The 24419-nt window shown below is 48.5% G+C and overlaps 2 protein-coding genes across 2 annotated transcripts; one reads left to right on the top strand and one right to left on the bottom strand.

Moving 5' to 3' along the window:
• The first annotated feature begins 1095 nt into the window (after window positions 1–1095).
• On the top strand, window positions 1096–14826 carry TRAPPC1 (trafficking protein particle complex subunit 1). Its single transcript, XM_059490630.1, has 5 exons — window positions 1096–1124; window positions 6443–6679; window positions 7926–7997; window positions 10504–10641; window positions 14397–14826. Exons 2-5 carry the CDS (start codon window positions 6581–6583, stop codon window positions 14529–14531), a joined length of 444 nt encoding a protein of 147 aa, XP_059346613.1. The 5' UTR covers window positions 1096–1124; window positions 6443–6580; the 3' UTR covers window positions 14532–14826.
• A 2692-nt stretch (window positions 14827–17518) lies between these two features.
• Window positions 17519–23105, bottom strand: LOC132085230 (vitelline membrane outer layer protein 1 homolog). The gene is given in 6 exon segments (XM_059490596.1): window positions 17519–17756; window positions 17758–17986; window positions 19904–20001; window positions 21506–21532; window positions 22504–22559; window positions 22907–23105. Coding segments are annotated over 6 exon segments (681 nt in total). The 3' UTR covers window positions 17519–17684.
• Between the last annotated feature and the right edge of the window lie 1314 nt (window positions 23106–24419).

Genomic DNA, 24419 nt, shown 5'->3' with positions numbered 1-24419 from the left:
GGGGCGATTTTGAGGGGGATTTTGGGGGTCCCGGGGGGGATTTTGGGGGTCCCGGGGGGGATTTTGGGGCTTTAGGGGGGTCCCGGGGGAATTTTTGGGGGGAATTTGGGGTGAAATTTTGGGGGTCCCGGGGGGGATTTTGGGGGTCCCGGGGATTTGGGGGGGGTCTGGGGGGGTTTTAGGGGGGTTCTGGGGAGGGATTTGGGGAGGTCCTGGGGAATTTGGGGGTCCAGGGGGGAATTTTGGGGGGATTTTTTTGGGGAGTTTTGGAGTATTTTTAGGGGGATTTTGGGGGGAATTTGAGGATTTTTGGGGGGGATTTGGGGGCATTTTTTTTGAGGATTTTGGGGGAATTTTTATGGGGAATTTTGGGGATTTTAAGGGGGCTTTTGGGGGGGAATTTGAGGATTTTTTGGGTATTTTTGGGGGATTTTGGAGGGATTTTTATGGGCAATTTTGGGGTATTTTTAGGGGGATTTTGGGGGGAATTTGAGGATTTTTGTGGATATTTTTGCGGGGGATTTTGGGGCCAATTTTTTTTGAGGATTTTGTTTTGTATTTTGGGGGGGGGATTTGGGGGGATTTTGGGGTTATTTCTAGGGGGATTTTTGGGGGCAATTTTTGGGGATTTTAAAGGGGCTTTTGTGGGAGATTTGAGGATTTTTTGGGGAGAATATTTTTTGATTTTTTTTTTTTTTTTTTAATTTTGAGCATTTCTAAGATTTCTTTTTTATTCTTTTCTCGGATTTGCGGAATTTTGTGGAATTTTTTGCGGATTTGGGGAAATTTTGGCGATTTTTGGGGGAGGGGATTTTAAGACCGCGACCCCAAAACGCCCCAAAAGCGGGGCCGAGGCCACGCCCACCGCGCGGCGGAGCTGTCAATCAAACCATATTAGGCGAGGCCACGCCTTACATGGGATTATCCTTATATGGAGTGGCCACGCCCCCTCCATGCCTTATATGGGATTATCCTTATATGGGGTGGCCACGCCCATTTGGTGGTTTGGCCACGCCCCCTCTGAAGAGTTCGGGCGCCGTCGCCATGTTGGGTTTGGGCGGAAAGCGGAAGTGACGTCACGGAGAGCGGCTGGGAGGGCGGAAGTGAAGGCGGCGGGAAAGGAGGCGAGAGAGGAACTGGGATGGACTGGGAGGGACTGGGAGGGGATTGAGGGGGATTGGGGGTTACTGGTTTATACTGGGAGGGACTGGGAGGGACTGGGAGGGGATTGAGGGTTACTGGTTTGTACTGGGAGAGGATTGAGGGGGATTGGGGGTTACTGGTTTATACTGGGAGGGGATTGACGGGGACTGGGTTATACTGGGAGGGGTTTGGGGGTTACTGGTTTATACTGGGAGGGGATTGAGGGGGATTGGGGGTCACTGGTTTATACTGGGAGGGGATTGAGGGGGGCTGGGTTATACTGGGAGGGCGCTGGGAGGGGTTTGGGGGTTACTGGTTTATACTGGGAGGGGATTGAGGGGGGCTGGGTTATACTGGGAGGGACTGGGAGGGGATTGGGGGTCACTGGTTTATACTGGGAGGGGATTGGGGGTCACTGGTTTATACTGGGAGGGGATTGAGGGGGATTGGGGGTTACTGGTTTATACTGGGAGGGACTGGGAGCACTGGGGTTGGTTTCTGCTGGGAATACCGGGGGTTACTGGGAGCTCCAGTTTATACTGGTTTATACTGGGAGGGACTGGAAGCCGCCAGGAGATACTGGGATTGCTGGGACTGGTTTATACTGGGAGCACTGGCACTGGTTATACTGGGAACACTGGGGTGTGTTATACTGGTTTATACTGGGAGCACTGGTCCATACTGGGAGCACTGGGGGTTGCTGGGACTTACTGGGAGCGCTGGTTTATACTGGGAGCACTGGGACTGGTTACACTGGGAGTTACTGGTTTGTACTGGGAATGCCCGGGGTTACTGGCACTGGTTATACTGGGAGCACCGGGGGTTACTGGTTTATACTGGGATTGCTGGCACTGGTTATAATGGGAACACTGGGGTGTGTTATACTGGTTTATACTGGGAGCACTGGGACTGGTTATACTGGGAGCACTGGAGTGTGTTATACTGGTTTATACTGGGAATGCTGGGACTGGTTATACTGGGAGCAGTGGCACTGGTTATACTGGGAGCACTGGGGTGTGTTATACTGGTTTATACTGGGAGCACTGGGGTTTGTTATACTGGTTTATACTGGGAGCAGTGGCACTGGTTATACTGGGAGCACTGGGGTGTGTTATACTGGTTTATACTGGGAGCACTGGCACTGGTTATACTGGGAGCACTGGGGTTTGTTATACTGGTTATACTGGGAGCACTGGCACTGGTTATACTGGGAGCACTGGGGTGTGTTATACTGGTTTATACTGGGAGCACTGGGACGGGTTATACTGGGAGCACTGGGGTGTGTTATACTGGTTTATACTGGGAGCACTGGGGTGTGTTATACTGGTTTATACTGGGAGCACTGGCACTGGTTATACTGGTTTATACTGGGAGCACTGGGGTGTGTTATACTGGTTTATACTGGGAGCACTGGCACTGGTTATACTGGGAATGCCCGGGGTTACTGGCACTGGTTATACTGGGAGCACTGCGGGTTACTGGTTTATACTGGGATTGCTGGCACTGGTTATAATGGGAACACTGGGGTGTGTTATACTGGTTTATACTGGGAGCACTGGGACTGGTTATACTGGGAGCACTGGGGTTCGTTATACTGGTTTATACTGGGAATGCTGGGACTGGTTATACTGGGAGCAGTGGCACTGGTTATACTGGGAGCACTGGGGTGTGTTATACTGGTTTATACTGGGAGCAGTGGCACTGGTTATACTGGGAGCACTGGGGTGTGTTATACTGGTTTATACTGGGAGCACTGGGGTTTGTTATACTGGTTTATACTGGGAGCAGTGGCACTGGTTATACTGGGAGCACTGGGGTGTGTTATACTGGTTTATACTGGGAGCACTGGCACTGGTTATACTGGTTTATACTGGGAGCACTGGGGTGTGTTATACTGGTTTATACTGGGAGCACTGGGGTGTGTTATACTGGTTTATACTGGGAGCACTGGCACTGGTTATACTGGTTTATACTGGGAGCACTGGGGTGTGTTATACTGGTTTATACTGGGAGCACTGGGGTGTGTTATACTGGTTTATACTGGGAGCACTGGCACTGGTTATACTGGTTTATACTGGGAGCACTGGGGTGTGTTATACTGGTTTATACTGGGAGCACTGGGGTGTGTTATACTGGTTTATACTGGGAGCACTGGCACTGGTTATACTGGTTTATACTGGGAGCACTGGGGTGTGTTATACTGGTTTATACTGGGAGCACTGGGGTGTGTTATACTGGTTTATACTGGGAGCACTGGGGTGTGTTATACTGGGAGCACTGGGGTGTGTTATACTGGTTTATACTGGGAGCACTGGCACGGGTTATACTGGGAATGCCCGGGGTTACTGGCACTGGTTATACTGGGAGCACTGCGGGTTACTGGTTTATACTGGGATTGCTGGCACTGGTTATACTGGGAATGCCAGGGTTTACTAGGACTGGTTATACTGGGAGCACTGGTTATACTGGTTTATACTGGGAGCACTGGCACTGGTTATACTGGTTTATACTGGGAGCACTGGCACTGGTTTATACTGGGAATGCTGGCACTGGTTATACTGGGAGGGACCGGGGGTTACTGGGAGCTCCAGTTTGTACTGGTTTATACTGGGAGCCCTGGGACTGGTTCATACTGGGAGCACTGGTTTATACTGGGAGGGACTGGGGTTTGTTATACTGGGAGTTACTGGTTACACTGGTGATGCTGGCACTGGTTTATACTGGGAGCACTGGGACTGGTTATACTGGGAGAACTGGGAATGCTGGGACTGGTCCATACTGGGAGCACTGGGGATTACTGGTTATACTGGGATTGCTGGGACTGGTTATACTGGGAATTCCCGCGGTTACTGGGACTGGTTATACTGGGAGTTACTGGTTATACTGGGAGCACTGGGACTGGTTATACTGGGACCATTGTGGGTTACTGGTTTATACTGGGAGCACTGGGACTGGTTATACTGGGAGCACTGGGATTGCTGGGACTGGTTATACTGGGAATTCCCGCGGTTACTGGGACTGGTTATACTGGGATTGCTGGGACTGGTTATACTGGGAGTTACTGGTTATACTGGGAGCACTGGCACTGGTTATACTGGGAGTACTGGGATTGCTGGGACTGGTTCATACTGGGAGTTACTGGTTTGTACTGGGAGCGCTGGGACTGGTTATACTGGGAGTTACTGGTTATACTGGGAGCGCTGGGGTTTGTTGTACTGGTTTATACTGGTTATACTGGGACTGGTTTATACTGGGAGCACTGGGAGTACTGATACTGGTTATACTGGGAGTTACTGGTTATACTGGTTATACTGGGACTGGTTATACTGGGAGCACTGGTCCATACCGGTTTATACTGGTTTATACTGGTTTATACTGGTCCATACTGGTTTATACTGGTCCATACCAGTCCATAGTGGTTTATACTGGTTCATACTGGTTTATACCGATCCATACTGGTCCATACTGGTCCATACTGGTCCATACTGGTCTATACTGGTCCATACTGGTTCATACTGGTCTATACTGGTCCATACTGGTCCATACTGGTCTATACTGGTCCATACTGGTCCATACTGGTCCATACTGGTCCATACTGGTCCATACTGGTCTATACTGGTCCATACTGGTTCATACTGGTCTATACTGGTCCATACTGGTTCATACTGGTCCATACTGGTCCATACTGGTTCATACTGGTCTATACTGGTCCATACTGGTCCATACTGGTCTATACTGGTCCATACTGGTCTATACTGGTCTATACTGGTCCATACATCCCAAATTTTGGGGATTTTTTGTTTGTTTTTAGGGGGAATTTTTGGGGATTTTTGAGAATTTTTGGGGAATTTTTTGGAGAATTTTTGGGGAAAAATTTTTTGGATTTTTTTTGGAATTTTTCAGGATTTTGGGGGATTTTTTGGGGGAATTTTTGGGGAATTTTGGGGGAATTTTTTGGAATTTTTGGGAAAGTTTTGGGGGAATTTTGGGGAATTTTCTTCGGGAATATTGCGGGGAATTTTTGCGGAATTTTTGGGGGATTTTTTTGGGGAATATTTTGGGGGAATTTTTAGGAAATTTTGGGGATTTTTTTTGAGAATTTTTGGGGAATTTTTGGGGAATTTTTTTGGGAATTTTTGGGGAAAATTTTGGGGAATATTTGAGGACTTTTTGGGGAAGTTTTTTTTTTTTAGGTTTTTGGGGGACATTTTTGGAAATTTTTGGAGAATATTTTGGGATTTTTGGGGATTTTTCAGGATTTTTTGGGGATTTTTTAGGAATATTTTTTATATATTTTGGGAATTTTGGGGGGGGAATTTTTTGGGGAATTTCTTGGGAATTTTTTTGAGAATTTTTGGGGAATATTTTGGAGGAAGTTTTAGGAATTTTTGGGGAATTTTTTTTGGAATTTTTCGGAGATTTTCTGGGATTTTTTGGGGGGAGTATTTGGGAAATTGTAGGTCCGAAAATTCCAAATTTAATTCCAATTTTCCCCTTTTCCCACAGGAATTTCTCCCCATTCCCGGATTGTTTTGGGACCTTTTCACCCCCAATTTTTGGGGGAATTTTTTTGGAATATTTTCCTCCATTTTTTGGGAATTTTTGGGGAATATTTTGGGAATATTTTGGAATTTTTTGTGAATTTTTTGGGGCATTTTTGAGGGGATTTTGGGGAAATTTATTGGGAATTTTTTGGGGAATTTTTGGGGAATTGTTTGGGAAATTTTGAGGAATTTTTGGGGGGAATTTTTGGGAATATTTTTGGGGATTTTTTGGGAATTTTTGGAGAGTTGTTTGGGAAATTTTGAGGAATACTTTGGGGAATTTTTGGGAATATTTTGGGGATTATTTTGGGAATTTTTGGGGGGAATTTTGGGATTTTTGGGGAATTTTTTGGGGCATTTTTGGGGAAATTTATTGGGGATTTTTTGGGGAATTTTGGGGGAATTGTTTGGGAAATTTTGAGGAATTTTTGGGAATTTTTGGGAATATTTTTGGGGATTTTGGGGGGATTTTTTTAATTTTGGGGGAATATCTTGGGAAATTTTTGGGAATTTTTTGGGAATTGTTTGGGAATTTTTGGGGAATTTTTGGGAATATTTTTGGGGGGATTATTTTTAATTTTTGGGAGATACTTTTGGGAATTTTTGGGGAATATTTTGGGGATTATTTTGGGAATTTTTGGGGGGAAATTTTGGGATTTTTTGGGAATTTGTTTTGTGAATATTTTGGGAAGTTCTGCTGTTAATTTTAACTTCAAAATTCCAACTTTAATTCCGATTTTCCCCTTTTCCCACAGGAATTTCTCCCCATTCCCGGATTGTTTTGGGACCTTTTCGCCCCCAATTTTTGGGGGAATTTTTTTGGAATATTTTCCTCCATTTTTTTGGGAATTTTTGGGGAATATTTTGGGAATATTTTGAATTTTGAATTTTCCATGACCATCCACAACCTGTACATCTTCGACCGCAGCGGCCGCTGCCTCTTCTACAGCGAATGGCACCGGCGGAGGGGGCCCGGCATCCCCCAGGAGGAGGTGAAAATTCCAGAAAATTCCGGAATTTGGGGAAAATTTGGGAATTTTGGGGCAATTTGGGAATAATTTCAAAATTTGGGAATTTTTTGCGGGGATTTGGAGGGGTTTGGGGGCTTTTTTTTTTGGGGATTTATTTGGATTTATTTTGAATTTTTGGGGATTTATTTTGAATTTTTTTTGTATTTTTTGGGATTTTTTGGGGATTTTTTTTGGATTTTTTCTGTGATTTTTTGGGATTTTTTTTGGGATTTTTTGGGGGGATTTATTTGGATTGATTTTCAATTTTGGGGGATTTATTTTGAATTTTTTTGGCGTTTTTGGGGGAATTTTTTGGGATTTTTTGGGGGTTTTTTCTGTGATTTTTTGAGATTTTTTTGGGGATTTTTTGGGGGGATTTATTTGGATTTATTTTGAGTTTTTGGGGATTTATTTTGAATTTTTTGGGGGAATTTTTGGGGATTTTTTTTTTAATTTTTTCCGGGATTTTTTCTGTGATTTTTTGGGATTTTTTGGGGGATTTTTTTTTTTGGAATTTTTTTGGGTTTTTAAATCTTTTCCAGCATTTTTTGTTAATTTTTGGAGGTTTTTTGGACATTTTGGAGGAGTTTCGAGAGGATTTTCGGGAATTTTTTCAGAATTTTTCTGAGATTTTTGGGGATTTTTTATTAAAGGAATTTTTTGGAGATTTTTAGGGAATTTTTAAAGGAATTTTTCTGAGATTTTTTAGATTTTTAAAGGAATTTTTTGAGGGTGTTTTGGGGTATTTTTTGGAATTTTTCTGAGATTTTTGGGGGAAATTTTTCAGAATTTTTCTGAGATTTTTTTGGGATTTTTTTTTTATTTTGGGGGATTTTTTAAAAGGATTTTTTCTGAGATTTTTAGGGAATTCTTAAAGGAATTTTTCCAGAATTTTTCTGAGATTTTCTGGGGATATTTTTGGGTTTTCTTTTGAACGTTTTTGAAGAATATTTTTTTTTTTTTTGGAAATTTTTTGGGATTATTTTTTCTGGGAATTCCAAGAATTTTTTAGTGTTTTTTTTGGGTTTTTTTTTTTGTTTTTTTTTTTTTTTTTTTTGGTGGGGGTTTTTGGAGAATATTTCAGGAAATTTTTTGGAATTTTTGGGGCCAAAAATCCCCAAAAAATCCCGAAAAAATCCCCCAAAAAAGCCAAAAATCCCCCCAAAAATCCCCAAATTCCTGAAAAATTCCCCAAAATCCCCAAAATTCCCATTTTTTCCTGTTGCAGGAGTTCAAGCTGATGTTTGGGATGCTTTTCTCGCTTCGCTCCTTCGTGGCCAAGATGAGTCCCACGGACATGTATCCAAAAATGGAATTTGGGGGACACAAAAACCCCAAAAATCCTCCAAAAATTCCCCAAAATCCCTCCAAAAATTCCCCAAAAATCCCAAAAAATCCCCCGAAAATTCCCCAAGAATTTAGAAAAAAAAATCCCAAAAAATCCGCCCAAAAATTTCTGAAAAATTCCCCAAAAAATCCCCAAAATTTCCCAAAAAATCCCCCCCAAAAATCCAAAAAAATTCCCCAAAAATCCCTCCAAAAATTTCCCAGAAATCCCAAAAAATCCCCCGAAAATTCCCCAAGAATTAAAAAGAAAATCCAAAAAAATCCCCCCAAAAATTTCTGAAAAATTCCCCAAAAAATCCCCAAAATTTCCCAAAAAATCCCCCCCAAAAATCCAAAAAAATTCCCCAAAAATCCCTCCAAAAATTTCCCAGAAATCCCAAAAAATCCCCCGAAAATTCCCCAAGAATTAAAAAGAAAATCCAAAAAAATCCCCCCAAAAATTTCCGAAAAATTCCCCAAAAAATCCCCAAAATTTCCCAAAAAATCCCCCCCAAAAATCCAAAAAAATTCCCCAAAAATGCCAAAAAAATCCCAAAAAATTCCCCAAAAATTCCCCCCAAAATCCCCCAAAAATTCCTAAAAAATCTCAAAATTTGGGGCATTTCTGGGGGGAATTTTGGGGGATTTTGAAGGAATTAATTTGAAATTTTTGGGATTTTTTGGGGAGCTTTGGGGGATTTGGGAAATTTTTTTGAATTTTTTTGAATTTTTGGGGAATTTTTGGGGAATTTTTGGGGAATTTTTGGGGATATTTGGTGGGGAATTTTTGGGAATTTTGGGGATTTTTGGGGTGATTTTGGGGGATTTTGGGAAATGGTTTTAAATTTTTTGTGGATTTTTTTTGTTTTCATTTTTGGGGGGATTTTGGGGTATTTGGGATCTGGGATTTTTGGGAATTTTTGGGAATTTTGGGGGATTTGGGAATACTGGGAATTATTGGGGAATTTTGTGGGGATTTTGGGGGAATTTTGGGGAGGTTTGAGAGGATTTGGGGAATTTTGGGGGAATTTTGGGAGAATTTTTGGAGAATTTTGGGAGAATTTTTGGAGAATTTTTGGGGAATTTTTGGAGAATTTTTGGGGAATTTTTGGAGAATTTTTGGAGAATTTTTGGGGAATTTTTGGGGAATTTTTGGGGAATTTTTGGAGAATTTTGGGGAATTTTTGGGGAATTTTTGGAGAATTTTGGGGTCATTTGGGAACTTTGGGGTTTTTGGGGGAATTTTTGTGGAATTTTGAGGATTTTTTGGGGGGGATTTGGGAACTCTGGGAATTTTGTGGAATTTTTGGGAATTTGTTTTGGGAATTTTGGGGGAGTTTGGAAGGGATTTGGTGAAATTTTTCTTGGATTTTTAGGAATTTTTGGGGGAGTTTGGAGGGGATTTGGGGGGAATTATTGGGAATTTTGGGGGGTTTGGGAACTTTGGGATATTTTGGGGCAATTTTGGAGGGGATTTTAAGCGGCTTTGGGAGGATTTTTGGGGTTTTTTTGGGAATTTTTGGGGGGAATTTCTGGAATTATCGGGAATTTTGGGGGATTTGGGAACTTTGGGATATTTTGGAGGGGATTTTAAGCGGCTTTTGGAGGATTTTGGGGGGGGATTTTGGGGCAATTTCTGGAATTATTGGGAATTTTGGAGCCTTTTGGGATATCGGGAGCGATTTGAAAATTTACGGAGATTTTGGGGGGATTGGAGGAGATTTTGGGTGGGTTTGGGTCGGTTCTGCTCCGATTTCGAGCTCTGGGGTCGATTCCCAGTGGTGGAAAAATGGGGGAATTTTGGGAATTTCGGGAATTTTTGGGAATTTTGGAGCCTTTTGGGATATCGGGAGCGATTTGAAAACTTACGGAGATTTTGGGGGGATTGGAGGAGATTTCGGGGGGATTTTGTCGTGGATTGGAGGCGATTTCGGGTGGATTTGGGTCGATTCTGCTCCGATTTCCGCACGGATTTCGAGCTCTGGGTTTTTTCCCCCTCCCGGGGTCGATTCCCAGTGGTGGAAAAATGGGGGAATTTTTGGGAATTTTGGGAATTTTGGAGCGTTTTGGGATATCGGGAGCAATTTGAAAATTTACGGAGATTTTGGGGGGATTGGAGGAGATTTCGGGGGGATTTTGTTGTGGATTGGAGGCGATTTTGGGTGGGTTTGGGTCGGTTCTGCTCCGATTTCGAGCTCTGGGTTTTCTCCCCCTCCCGGGGTCGATTCCCAGTGGTGGAAAAATTGGGGAATTTTGGGAATTTTGGGGATTTTGGGAATTTTGGGGATTTTGGAGCCTTTTGGAATATCGGGAGCGATTTGAAAATTTACGGAGATTTCGGGTGGGTTTGGGTCGGTTCTGCTCCGATTTCGAGCTCTGGGGTCGATTCCCAGTGGTGGAAAAATTGGGGAATTTTGGGAATTTTGGGGATTTTGGGGATTTTGGGAATTATTTTGGGGATTTCCTTAGCGTTTGGCGGGCGGGACGGCTTCGTGTCGTTCCACACCAGCCGCTACCGCCTCCATTACCTGGAGACGCCGTCGGGGCTGCGCCTGGCGCTCAACACCGACCTGGGCGTGCCCAGCGCCCGCGAGGCCCTGCAGCACATCTACGGCAACGTGAGGGTTACATTTCCGTGGGATCCACAAAAAACGGGGTGAAAGGGGGGCTGGGGCAAAAAAAACGGGGTTTGGGGCAAAAAAAATGGGGTTTGGGGCAAAAAAAATGGGGATTTTACGGCGTTTTTTCGCGAAAAAATGGGGGTTTTCGTGGAATAATTGGAATTTTTTTCACCAAAAACCGGGATTTTTCCAGAAATAATTGGAATTTTTTTTTGGCCAAAAAACGGGATTTTTTCCCGATTTTTTTTCTTAAAAAATGGGATTTTTCTTGAAATAATTGGATTTTTTTTTACCAAACAACAGGATTTTTTCCCAATTTTTTTCCTTAAAAAATGGGATTTTTTCCTGAAATAATTGGAATTTTTTTTTTGCCAAAAAACGGGATTTTTTTCCTTAAAAATGGGATTTTTCCAGAAATAATTGGAATTTTTTTTCGCCAAAAAACGGGATTTTTTTCCCCGATTTTTTTCCTTTAAAAATGGGATTTTTCTTGAAATAATTTGATTTCTTTTCCCCAAGACAAAGGAGTTTAAATGGGGTTTTTCTTCCCCAAAAGCATCTACGGCAACGTGAGGGTTAAATTTCCGTGGGATCCACAAAAAATGGGGTGAAAGGGGGGCTGGGGCAAAAAAAACGGGGTTTGGGGCAAAAAAAATGGGGATTTTACGGCGTTTTTTCGCGAAAAAATGGGGGTTTTCCTGGAATAATTGGAATTTTTTTTGGCCAAAAAACGGGATTTTTTTCCCGATTTTTTTTTCCAATTTTTTTCCTTTAAAAATGGGATTTTTCTTGAAATAACTGGAAATTTTTTTTCACCAAAAAACGGGATTTTTCCTGAAATAATTGGAATTCTTTTCGCCAAAAAACTGGAATTTTTTCCCCATTTTTTTTCCTTAAAAAATGGGATTTTTCCTGAAATAATTTGATTTCTTTTCCCCCAAGACAAAGGAGTTTAAATGGGGTATTTTTTCCCCAAAAGCATCTACGGCAACGTGAGGGTTAAATTTCCGTGGGTTCCACCAAAAAATGGGGTGAAAGGGGGGCTGGGGCAAAAAAAACGGGGTTTGGGGCAAAAAAAATGGGGTTTGGGGCAAAAAAAATGGGGTTTTTAAGGGATTTTTTTGTGGAATAATTGGAATTTTTTTTGCCAAAAAACGGGATTTTTTCCCGATTTTTTTCCTTAAAAAATGGGATTTTTCCTGAAATAATTGGAATTTTTTTTTGCCAACAAACGGGATTTTTTCCTTAAAAATGGGATTTTTCCTGAAATAATTGGATTTTTTTTCGCCAAAAAACGGGGTTTTTTCCTGATTTTTTTCCTTTAAAAATGGGATTTTTCCTGAAATAATTTGAATTTTTTTCACCAAAAAACGGGATTTTTCCAGAAATAATTGGAATTTTTTTTCGCCAAAAAACGGGATTTTTTCCCGATTTTTTTTCCTTAAAAAATGGGATTTTTCCAGAAATAATTGGAATTTTTCTCGCCAAAAAATGGGGTTATTCCCCCAATAATTTTATTTTTTTTCACTAAATAATGGAGTTTTCATGGGGTTTTCCCACTAAATAATGGGGTTCGGAATGAAAAAAGGGGATTTTTCAAAAAAAAAGGGGGGTTGGGGCAAAAAAATGGGGTTTTTAAGGGATTTTTTCACGAAAAAATGGGGGTTTTAGTGGAATAATTGGAATTTTTTTTCGCCAAAAAACAGGTTTTTTTTCCTGAATTTTCCCTTAAAAAATGGGATTTTTCCTGAAATAATTGGAATTTTTTTTCGCCAAAAAACGGGATTTTGTCCCGATTTTTTCCTTAAAAAATGGGATTTTTCCTGAAATAATTTGATTTCTATTCCCCCAAGATAAAGGAGTTTAAATGGGGTTTGGAAGGAAAAAATGGGATTTTCCCCCAAATAATTTGAATTTTTTCACCCCCAAAAATGGGATTATTCCCCAAATAATTGGAATTTTTTTGCTAAAAAATGGGGTTTGGGACAAAAAAAATGGGGTTTTAAAGGCATTTTTTCAGGAAAAAATGGGGGTTTTAGTGAAATAATTTGAATTTTTTTCACCAAAAAAAATGGGGGTTTAGCGGGGTTTTTCCACTGAACAGTGGGGCTTGGAAAGAAAAAATGGGATTTTTCCCCGAATAATTTGAATTTTTTCCGCCAAAAATTGGAATTTTTTTATTAAAAGATGGGGTTTAGAATGGGAAAAATGGGGTTTGGGAAGAAAAAAATGGGATTTTTAATGAAATAATTGGAATTTTTTCGTAAAAAATGGGGATTTTATGGGGTTTTTCCACTAAATAATGGAATTTCCGCCGTAGTAATGGGATTTTTCCCTAAATAATCTGAATTTTTTGGAAAGAATTTGAATTTTTCCCCAAAAAAAAGGGATTTTTAATGAAATAATTTGAATTTTGTAACCAAAAAATGGGGTTTGGAATGAAAAAAAAATGAGGTTTTGAACAAAGAAATGGGATTTTTCCTCAAATAATTTGCAAATTTTCCCCCAATAAAATGGGGTTTTTCTGGAAATAATTTGAATTTTTTCAGAAAAAATTGGGTTTTTCATTAAATAATTTGAATTTTTTTCACCAAAAATGGGGATGCAATGGGGTTTTCCCACTAAATAATGGAGTTTTCCCCATAATAATGGGATTTTTCCCCAAATAATTGGAATTTTTAAAATAGAATAATGGGATTCAGGACAAAAAAAAAGGATTTTTTTGGAAGTAGTTTGAATTGTTTATAAAATAAAGGGCTTTTCATGATCATTTTCCTCAAAAAAAGGGATTTTTTTTCCCAAATAATTTGAATTTTTTCACAAAAACCATGGGATTTTCCCCCGAAAGTCGGGGGTTTGAAGGAGTTTTACTGCCCAAAATATGAATTTTTTTTCCCTAAAATAATGGGATTTCCCGCAAAATTCCAGGATTTTTCCCAAAATAATGGGATTTTCCCAAAAAAATGGGATTTTTTTCTCAAAATAATGGCATTTTTATCTGATTTTCCCCCCTAAAATTGGATTTTCCCTCAAATTTGTGGGATTTTCATGGGATTTTCCCCGCAAAAATTGGATTTTCCCCCGAAACAATGGGATTTTCATGAGATTTTCCCCCCGAAAATGAGATTTTCCCCCAAAACATTGGGATTTTCGTGGGATTTTCCCCCCTAAAAATTGGATTTTCCCCCAAATTCGTGGGATTTTCATGGGATTTTCCCCCCAAAAATTGGATTTTCCCCCAAAACATTGGGATTTTCATGGGATTTTCCCCCCAAAAATGAGATTTTCCCCCAAAACAATTGGGATTTTCATGGGATTTTCCCCCCTAAAAATTGGATTTTCCCCCAAATTCGTGGGATTTTCATGGGATTTTCCCCGCAAAAATGAGATTTTCCCCCAAGACAATGGGATTTTCATGGGATTTTCCCCCCTAAAAATTGGATTTTCCCCCAAATTCGTGGGATTTTCATGGGATTTTCCCCCCTAAAAATTGGATTTTCCCCCAAATTCGTGGGATTTTCATGGGATTTTCCCCGCAAAAATGAGATTTTCCCCCAAAACAATGGGATTTTCATGGGATTTTCCCCCAAAAATTGGATTTTCCCCCGAAACATTGGGATTTTCATGGGATTTTCCCCCCGAAAATGAGATTTTCCCCCGAAACAATGGGATTTTCATGGGATTTTCGGGGTTTTTTCCCCAAAATGTTGGGTTTTGCCCCCAACTGAAGGGGATATTTTTATTTTTGGCAGCTTTTTGTGGAGCTGGTGGTGAAGAACCCGCTGTGCCCGCCCCGGGCGCCCGTGCAGAGCCTCCTGTTCCGGCAGCGCCTCGACGCCTTCGTGCGCAGCCTGCCCTACTTCGGGCCCCGCGGCGCCAACAGCTGAGCCCGGAGAGGGAGAAACCGCCCCCAAAACCCCAAAAACGGCATCTGTGACCCCAAAAATGGCATCTGCCACCCCAAAAATGGCATCTGTGACCCCAAAAATGGCATCGGTGACCCCAAAAACCCCAAAAATGGGATCAGCCGCCCCAAAAACCACAAAATGGGATCAGTGACCCCAAAAATGGGATCAGGCACCCCAAAAATGGCATCTGTGACCCCAAAAATGGGATCGGCCACCCCAAAAATGGGATCAGTGACCCCAAAAACCCCAAAATTGGGATCAGTGACCCCAAAAATGGGATCGGCCACCCCAAAAACCCCAAAAATGGCATCTGTGACCCCAAAAACCCCAAAAATGGCATCTGTGACCCCAAAATTGGGATCTGCCACCCCAAAAACCCAAAATTGGGATCAGTGACCCCAAAAACCCCAAAATTGGGATCAGTGACCCCAAAATTGGGATCTGCCACCCCAAAAACCCCAAAATTGGGATCAGTGACCACAAAAACCCCAAAATTGGGATCTGCCACCCCAAAAATGGGATCAGTGACCCCAAAAACCCCAAAATGGGATCAGTGACCCCAAAAATGGGATCTGCCACCCCAAAATTGGGATCTGCCACCCCAAAAATGGGATCAGTGACCCCAAAAATGGTATCAGTGACCCCAAAAACCCCAAAAATGCGATCAGCCACCCCAAAAACCACAAAAATGGGATCAGGCACCCCAAAAATGGGATCAGCGACCCCAAAAACCCCAAAATTGGGATCAGTGACGCCAAAAATGCGATCAGTGACCCCAAAAACCTCAAAAATGGGATCAGCCACCCCAAAAACCCCAAAAATGGGATCAGTGACCCCAAAAATGGGATCAGTGACCCCAAAAACCCCAAAATTGGGATCAGCAACCCCAAAAATCCCCAAATAAAACCCAAAACCCCAAAATCAGCAGAGCCTCGGTTCCTTCTTTGGGCCCCAAGATCCCCAAAATTGACCCCAAAGTCTCAAAATTGACCCCAAAATTGGGATCAGCGACCCCAAAAACCCCAAATAAAACCCAAAATCCCAAACTCGGCACAGCCTTGGTTCCTTCTTTGGGCCCTGAAATCCCAAAAATCGACCCCAAAATGGACCCCAAAATTGGGATCAGCGACCCTAAAATCCCAAAATCGACCTCAAATCCCAATAACTGACCCCAAAAATCCCCCAAAAATTTGTCCCAAAATCCCAACTATTGACCCCAAGATCTCGAAATTTGACCCCAAAACCTGACCCCAAAATTGACCCCAAAATCCCAAAAATTGACCCCAAAAATCCCCAAAAAATTGTCCCAAAATCCCAAAAATTGACCCCAAAATCCCAAAATTGACCCCAAATCCCAATAACTGACCCCAAAATTGGGATCAGTGACCCCAAAAACCCCAAATTTGCCCCAAATCCCCTCAGACTCCCCCGAAATTTGAGGAGGGGTCCCCAAAATGCCCCTCCCTCCCCCTCCACCCCCTTTTTCTTCTGGGGGATTTATTCCCAACCCCCCTTCATTTAAATAAATTTGCATAAAGCTTTGTTTGGTCATTTGGTATTGGATGGTGGGAGGGGCCTGGGATGGGGGAGGGGCCAGGGGGAAAGAGGGGCTCAGCCTCTCCCCCTTTAGCTCCTCCCCCTTTAGCCCCTCCTTATCCCCTCCCCTTTTGCCCCCCCCGCTTTATCCCCTCCCCCTTTAGCCCCTCCCCCTTTAGCAACTCTTTAGCCCCTCCCCCTTTAGCCCCTCCCCCTTTAACCTCTCTCCTTTAACCCCTCCCCCTTTAACCCCTCCCCCTTTAGCCCCTCCCCCTTTAACCCTTCTCCTTTAGCCCCTCCCCCTTTAACTCCTCCCCCTTTAGCCCCTCCCTTTAGCCCCTCCCTTTAACCCCTCCCCCTTTAGCCCCTCCCCTTTTAGCCCCTCCCCCTTTAGCCCCTCCCCCTTTAGCCCCTCCTTATCCCCTCCCCCTTTACCTCCTCCTCCATCCCCTCCCCCTTTACCTCCTCCTCCATCCCCTCCCCTTTAGCCCCTCCCCCTTTAACCCCTCCCCCTTTTAGCCCCTCCCCCTTTTAGCCCCTCCTTTATCCCCTCTCCCTTTTAGCCCCTCCTCCTTTAACCCCTCTCCTTTAGCCCCTCCCCCTTTAACTCCTCCCCCTTTAGCCCCTCCCCCTTTAACCTCTGTCCATTAACCCCTCCCCCTTTTAGCCCCTCCTTTATCCCCTCTCCCTTTTAGCCCCTCCCCCTTTAGCTCCTCCCCTTCTAGCCCCTCCCCCTTCAGCCCCGCCATGACTCCATGCTCGGAAGGCTTGATTAATTACGATCATGATTTAATTATTATTCTATGATTATATATAATTCATTACAACAACACTAAAAGGAACAGAGGGGGCTCTGTGAGGGTCCTGGGGGTCCTTGGGGGGGTCAAGGAGGGTCCATGGGGGGTCTGTGGGGGTCTGTGAAGGTCCTGAGGGCCCCTGGTGGTCCCTGAGGGTCAGGAGGGTCCATGGGGGTCTGTGAAGATCCTGAGGGTCCTGGTGGTCCTTGGGGGTGGTCCCTGAGGGTCCTGGTGGTCCCTGGGGGTCCCAGGGTGGTCCCTGAGGGTCAGGAGGGTCCATGGGGGTCTGTGAAGATCCTGAGGGTCCTGGTGGTCCCTGGTGGTCTCAGGGTGGTCCCTGAGGGTCCATGAGGGGGTCAGGAGGGTCCATGGGGGTCTGTGAAGATCCTGAGGGTCCCAGGGTGGTCCCAGGGTGGTCCCTGAGGGGTTCAGGAGGGTCCATGAGGGGCTCAAGGGGGGGGTTCCATGGGGTGGTGGTCACGAGGTCAGTTGGGTCAGTGGGGTCCATGGGTGGACATGGAGGGGTCAAGGAAGGTCCATGGGGGGGGGGGGGGGGGGGTCCATGGATGGCCATGGGGGGGGTCAGGAGGGTCCATGGGGGGGGGTCAAGGAAGGTCCATGGGGTCAGGGGGGTCTGTGAAGGTTCTGGGGGTCCCTGAAGGGGTCAGGAGGGTCCATGAGGGGGTTGGGAGGGTCCATGGGGGTCTGTGAAGGTTCTGGGGGGCTCCATGGGGGTCTGTGAAGATCCTGGGGGGGCTCCATGGGGGTCCGTGAGGGTCCCGGCGGTCCCGGGCCGCGCTCAGCTGCAGCAGTAGAGCTCGACGTCGTTGAGGCCGGTGTCGTCGCCGCCGCGCTGGGGCGGCTCCAGGCGGTGTGCGCAGGCCGCAGACGCCGGCGCCGGGCGGGCAGGGCAGGCTCCAGTTGCCCCACTGGCCCTGGGCGCCGCCGCGGCCCTCGAGCAGCGAGCCCCCCGAGCAGATGGCGGCCATGGCGTTGGCGGCCGTGTCGTCCCAGAGGCCGCGCGGCGCCTCCACGCGCAGCCGGAACGCCACCAGGCGCTGCCCCGGCGGGCACGACTCCGGCCGGCTCCAGGCGCCGCGGCTGCGGGGACACGGAGGGGCGACGGTGGGTGGGGGGCGCGGTTGGGGTTTGATGGCCGTGGTTGGGTTGTGTTGGCCGTGGTTGGGTTGTGTTGGCCGTGGTTGGGTTGTGTTGGGCTCTATTGGTCGTGGTTGGGTTGTGGTGGGCGTGGTTGGGTTGTGTTGGCCGTGGTTGGGTTGTGTTGGGCTCTATTGGTCGTGGTTGGGTTGTGTTGGCCGTGGTTGGGTTGTGTTGGGCTCTATTGGTTGTGGTTGGGTTGTGGTGGGCGTGGTTGGGGTTTGATGACCGTGGTTGGGTTGTGTTGGCCGTGGTTGGGTTGTGTTGGGCTCTATTGGTCGTGGTTGGGTTGTGGTGGCCGTGGTTGGGTTGTGTTGGGCTCTATTGGTTGTGGTTGGGTTGTGTTCATTGTGGTTGGGTCACGGTGGCCGTGGTTGGGTTGTGTTGGGCTCTATTGGTTGTGGCTGGGTTGTGGTGGGTGTGGTTGGGGTTTGATGACCGTGATTGGGTTGTGTTGGCCGTGGTTGGGTTGTGTTGGCCGTGGTTGGGTTGTGTTCATCGTGGTTGGGTTGTGTTGGGCTCTATTGGTCGTGGTTGGGTTGTGTTGGCCGTGGTTGGGTTGTGTTGGGCTCTATTGGTTGTAGTTGGGTTGTGGTGGGCGTGGTTGGGTCACGGTGGCCGTGGTTGGGTTGCATTGCTTGCAGTTGGGTTGTGGTGGCCGTGATTGGGTTGGGGTGGTCATGGTTGGGTTGTGTTCATCATGGTTGTGTCTTGGTGGCCATGGTTGTGTCTTGGTGGCCATGGTTGGGTTTTGGTTGCCGTTGTTGGGTTGTGTTCATCATGGTCGAGTTGCGTTGGGCTCTATTGGCCATGGTTGGGTTGTGTTGGCTGTGGTTGGGCTTTGATGTCCATGGTTGGGTTGTGTTGGCCGTGGTTGGGTTGTGGTGGGCTCTATTGGTCGTGGTAGGGTTGTGGTGGCCACATTTGGGTCATTGTGTCCATGGTTGGGTCGTGGTGGTTGTGGTTGGGGTTTGGTTGTTGTGATTGGGTTGTGTTGGCTGTGGGTGGGTCTTGGTGGTCATGGTTGGGTCTTGGTCTTGATTGGGTCTTGGTGGCTGTGGTTGGGTCCTGGTGGCCGTGGTTGGGTTGTGGTGGCCATGGCTGGGTTTTGGTGGCCATAGCTGGGTTTTGGTGGCCACGGTTGTGTTTTGGTGGCCATGGTTGGGTTTTGATGGCCATGATCAGGTTTTCATGGCCATGGTTGGGTTTTGGTGGCCATGGTTGGGTCGTGGTGGCCGTGGTTCAGTTTTGATGGCCATGATCAGGTTTTTATGGCCACGGTTGTATTTTGGTGGCCATGGTTGGGTTGTGGTGGCCATGGTTGGGTCTTGGTGGCTGTGGTTGGGTTTTGGTGGCCATGGTTAGGTCGTGGTGGCCATGGTTCAGTTTTGATGGCCATGGTTGGGTCATGGTGGCCACGGTTGGGTTTGGATGGCCATGATCAGGTTTTTATGGCCACGGTTGTGTTTAGGTGGCCATGGTTGGGTTTTGGTGGCCATGGTTGGGTTTTGATGGCCATGATCAGGTTTTTATGGCCATGGTTGGGTTTTGGTGGCCATGGTTGGGTCTTGGTAGCCATGGTTGGGTCGTGGTGGCCATGGTTCAGTTTTGATGGCCATGGTTGGGTTTTGGTGGCCATGGTTGGGTTTTGATGGCCATGATCAGGTTTTTATGGCCATGGTTGTATTCTGGTGGTCATGGTTGGGTTTTGGTGGCCATGGTTGGGTCGTGGTGGCCATGGTTCAGTTTTGATGGCCATGGTTGGGTTGTGGTGGCCATGGCTGGGTTTTGGTGGCCCCGGAGTCACTCTGGTGCCCACCCCCGGCCGTCCCCACCCCGGTGTCCCCCGTGGTCACTCACGGTCCCTCGCTGGACGTGGCCTCTCCTCCCTTGTCACAGAGCAGCCGGACGCCGTTCAGCCCCGTGTCGTCGCCGAAAAATCCCTTGTGGGGCTCCACCTGCGCGGCCCCAAAACTGTCACCTGCTGTCCCCAAAACTGTCCCCAAAACTGTCACCTGCTGTCCCCAAAACTGTCCCCAAAACTGTCACCTGCTGTCCCCAAAACTGTCCCCAAAACTGTCACCTCCTGTCCTCAAAACTGTCCCAAATTCCTGTCACCTCCTGTCCCCAAAACTGTCACCCCCTGTCCTCAATTCCTGTCACCCTCCCTGTCCCCTCCTTGTCCCCCCATTGTCCCTTCCTTCTCCCCCCATGTCTCCTCCTTGTCCTCTGGGTGTCCCTCCCGTGTCCCCCTCATTGTCCCCTCTGTGTCTCCCCCCTTTGGCCCCTCTGAATTCTCCCCATTGTCCCCTCCTTGTCCCTTCCCATTGTCCCCCCATTGTCCCCACTGTCCCCCCGTTGTCCCCCCATTGTCCCCATTGTCCCCCCGTTGTCCCCTCCATTGTCCCCATTGTCCCCATTGTCCCCCCCCTTGTCCCCCCAATGTCCCCTCCATTGTCCCCATTGTCCCCATTGTCCCCCCGTTGTCCCCTCCATGTCCCCCCATTGTCCCCCCACATTGTCCTCCCATTGTCCCCTCCATTGTCCCCCCCATTGTCCCCCCACACTGTCCTCCCATTGTCCCCTCCATTGTCCCCCACATTGTCCCCCCACATTGTCCCCCCATTGTCCCCATTGTCCCCCCATTGTCCCCCCGTTGTCCCCCCATTGTCCCCATTGTCCCCCCATTGTCCCCCCCATTGTCCCCCCAATGTCCCCTCCATTGTCCCCATTGTCCCCATTGTCCCCCCGTTGTCCCCTCCATGTCTCCCCATTGTCCCCCCACATTGTCCTCCCATTGTCCCCTCCATTGTCCCCCCATTGTCCCCTCCATTGTCCCCCCATTGTCCCCATTGTCCCCCCCAATGTCCCCTCCATTGTCCCCCCATTGTCCCCTCCATGTCCCCCCCCATTGTCCCCCCATTGTCCCCTCCATTGTCCCCATTGTCCCCCCCATTGTCCCCCCATTGTCCCTGTTGTCCCCATTGTCCCCCCCGTTGTCCCCTCCATGCCCCCCCATTGTCCCCCCATTGTTCCCCAATTGTCCCCTCTTTGTCCCTCCATTGTCCCCCGTTGTCCCCGCATTGTCCCCCCATTTGTCCCCCCCATTGTCCCCCCATTGTTCCCCAATTGTCCCCTCCATTGTCCCCCCCACATTGTCCCCCCATTGTCCCCATGTCCCCATTATGTCCCCCACCATGTCCCCCCCATTGTCCCCCCCATTTGTCCCCCCATTGTCCCCCCATTGTCCCCATTGTCCCCCCCATTTGTCCCCCCCCATTGTCCCCCCCGTGTCCCCCGTGTCCTCCCCCTTTTGCCCCCTGACCTCCACTGTCCCCAATGTCCCCTCATGTCCCCTGGGTCCCAAATTACCCCAGTGTCCCCAGTGTCCCCAATGTCCCCCCAATGTCCCCAATGTCCCCAATTGTCCTCAATGACCTTCAATGTCCCCAGTGTCCCCACCTTGAGCTGGAAGCCGCTGGCGTACGCCTCTCCCGGGGCAGAACACGGGGTGCCCCCAGTGTCCCCAATGTCCCCTCAGTGTCCCCAATCCCCCCAATGTCCCCAACGACCTCCAAATGTCCCCAAATGTCCCCAATGTCCCAAACTCCCTAAACCCCCCAAATGTCCCCAATGACCCCATTGTCCCCAATGACCTCCAAATGTCCCCAATGTCCCAAACGCCCTAAATCCCCCCAAATGTCCCTCCATCCCCAATGTCCCCCATGTCCCAAATCCCCCCAATGTCCCCAATGTCCCCAATGTCCCAAACACCCTGAACACCCCCACTGTTCCCACTGTCCCCACTGTCCCCAGATGTCCCCAAATGTCCCCAAATGTCCCCAAATGTCCGCACCTTGAGCTGGAAGCCGCTGGCGTAGCCTCTCCCAGGCCAGAACTCGGGGTCCCCCCACTGTCCCCAATGCCCCCAAGCCCACCCAAATGTCCCCAATGTCCCCAATGACCTCCAATGTCCCCAATGACCCCATTGTCCTCAATGACCTTCAATGTCCCCACTGTCCCCAAGTGTCCCCACCTTGAGCTGGAAGCCGCTGGCGTACGCTCTCCCGGGGCAGAACTTGGGGTCCCCCCAGTGTCCCCATTGTCCCCCATGTCCCCAATCCCCCCAATGTCCCCAGTGTCCCCAATGACCTTCAATGTCCCCAATGTCCCAAACTCCCTGAACACCCCCAATGTCCCAAGTGACCTCCAATGTCCCCAATGTCCCCAATCCCCCCACTGTCCCAAATCCCCCAATGTCCCCAATGACCTCCAATGTCCCCAATGTCCCCTCAGTGTCCCAAACTCCCCCATGTCCCCAGTGTCCCCAGTGTCCCAAACACCCTAAACCCCCCCAAATGTCCCCAATCCCCCCAATGTCTCTACTGTCCCCACTGTCCCCAGTGTCCCCCAAATGTCCCCAGTGTCCCCACCTTGACCTGGAAGCCGCTGGCGTACACTCTGCTGGGGCAGAACTCGGGGTCCCCCCAGTGTCCCCAATGTCCCCTCAGTGTCCCCAATCCCCCCAATGTCCCCAACGACCTCCAAATGTCCCCAATGTCCCCAATGACCTCCAATGTCCCAAACCCCCCCAATCCCCTCAATGACCCCAATGTCCCCAATGACCTCCAAATGTCCCCAATGTCCCAAACCCCCCCAATGTCCCCAATGCCCCAAGCACCCTGAACACCCCCAAATGTTCCCAATGTCCCCATTGTCCTCAATGACCTTCAATGTCCCCAATGTCCCCACTGTCCCCAATGTCCCCAATCCCCCCACTGTCCCCAATCCCCCCGCTGTCCCCAATCCCCCCACTGTCCCCAATGTCCCCCAAATGTCCCCAAATGTCCCCAGTGTCCCCACCTTGAGCTGGAAGCCGCTGGCGTACGCTCTGCCGGGGCAGAACTCGGGGTCCCCCCAGTGTCCCCACTGTCCCCCCGTTTGTCACCGCCAGCGTGGCCGTGGGCGCGTTCGTGTCCCAGCCCTGCGCCGGGGGTGCCACCAGGGCCACCAGGGCCACCAGGGCCACCAGGGCCGGGCGGGGGCGCGGGGACAGAGCCATGGCCGAGCCACCCCCGGTGTCACCGCGGGGCTTTTATCGCACGGCTGGGGACAGTGACCGCGGGGGGGTGGCACTGGGAGGGACTGGGACAGACTGGGAGGGGATTGGGGGGACACTGGGACAAACTGGGAGGGACTGGGACAAACTGGGAGGGGATTGGGGAGGCACTGGGAGGGACTGGGACAGACTGGGAGGCACTGGGACAAACTGGGAAGGACTGGGACGGGATTGGTGGGGCACTGGGAGGGACTGGGACAGACTGGGAGGGGATTGGGGGGGCACTGGGACAAACTGGGACAAACTGGGAGGGACTGGGACAAACTGGGAGGGGATTGGGGGGGCACTGGGACAAACTGGGACAAACTGGGAGGGACTGGGACAAACTGGGAGGGGATTGGGGGGGCACTGGGACAAACTGGGACAAACTGGGAGGGACTGGGACAAACTGGGAGGGGATTGGGGGGGCACTGGGACAAACTGGGACAAACTGGGAGGGACTGGGAGGGGATTGGGGGGGTTGGGGGGTCATTGGAAGGGACTGGGCCAAACTGGGACAAACTGGGAGGGGATTGGGGGGGGCACTGGGACAAACTGGGAGGGGATTGGGGGGGCACTGGGACAAACTGGGAGGGACTGGGAGGGGATTGAGGGGAACTGGGAGGGAGTGGGGGGGACTGGTGGGGGGATTGGGAGTTACTGGTTTATACTGGGGGGGCACTGGGAAGGACTGGGACAAACTGGGAGGGACTGGGAGGGGATTGGGACAAACTGGGAGGGGATTGAGGGGAACTGGCAGGGACTGGGAGGGGCTGGGAGGGGGATTGGGGGTTACTGGTTTATACTGGGAGGGGAACTGGGAGGGAGGGGAGGGGTTAAAGCTGCCCAGGTGAGCGCACCTGGTTTATACTGGTTTATACTGGTTTATACTGGTCCGTACTGGTTTGTACTGATTTATACTGGTCTGTACTGGTTTGTACTGGTCTGTACTGGTGGCACTGGCCCATACTGGTTTGTACTGGTCCGTACTGGTCTGTACTGGTGGCACAGGGGACACTGGGGGGGAGGGGTGGCCCTGTCCCCGTGCCCCCGGTGACGTAACCGCCCCCAGGGGCGTGTCCCTGTCACTTCAGTGACGTCACTGCCACCGCCCCCCTGGAGGGCGTGGCCACGTCCCAGTCGCCCCGATGACGTCACCGCCCCGCCCCCGCGGGCGTGTCCCTGTCACTTCAGTGACGTCACCGCCACCGCCCCTGGGGGTGTGGCCATGTCATCCCGGTGACGTCACCTCCACCGCCCCCGGGGGTGTGGCCTTGT

This window comes from Ammospiza nelsoni, chromosome 29 (assembly GCF_027579445.1).
Source record: "Ammospiza nelsoni isolate bAmmNel1 chromosome 29, bAmmNel1.pri, whole genome shotgun sequence".
NCBI classification, from domain to species: domain Eukaryota; kingdom Metazoa; phylum Chordata; class Aves; order Passeriformes; family Passerellidae; genus Ammospiza; species Ammospiza nelsoni.
This window is presented reverse-complemented; position numbering and strand designations above follow the sequence as displayed.

Bases quoted from the DNA above. Each gene is read 5' to 3' on its own strand.
- TRAPPC1 (XM_059490630.1), top strand. From the start codon at position 6,581: ATGACCATCCACAACCTGTACATCTTCGACCGCAGCGGCCGCTGCCTC. The intron at 6,680-7,925 runs GTGAAAATTCCA...TTCCTGTTGCAG, and splicing joins CCGGCATCCCCCAGGAGGAG to GAGTTCAAGCTGATGTTTGG. The intron at 7,998-10,503 runs TATCCAAAAATG...GCGTTTGGCGGG, and splicing joins AGATGAGTCCCACGGACATG to CGGGACGGCTTCGTGTCGTT.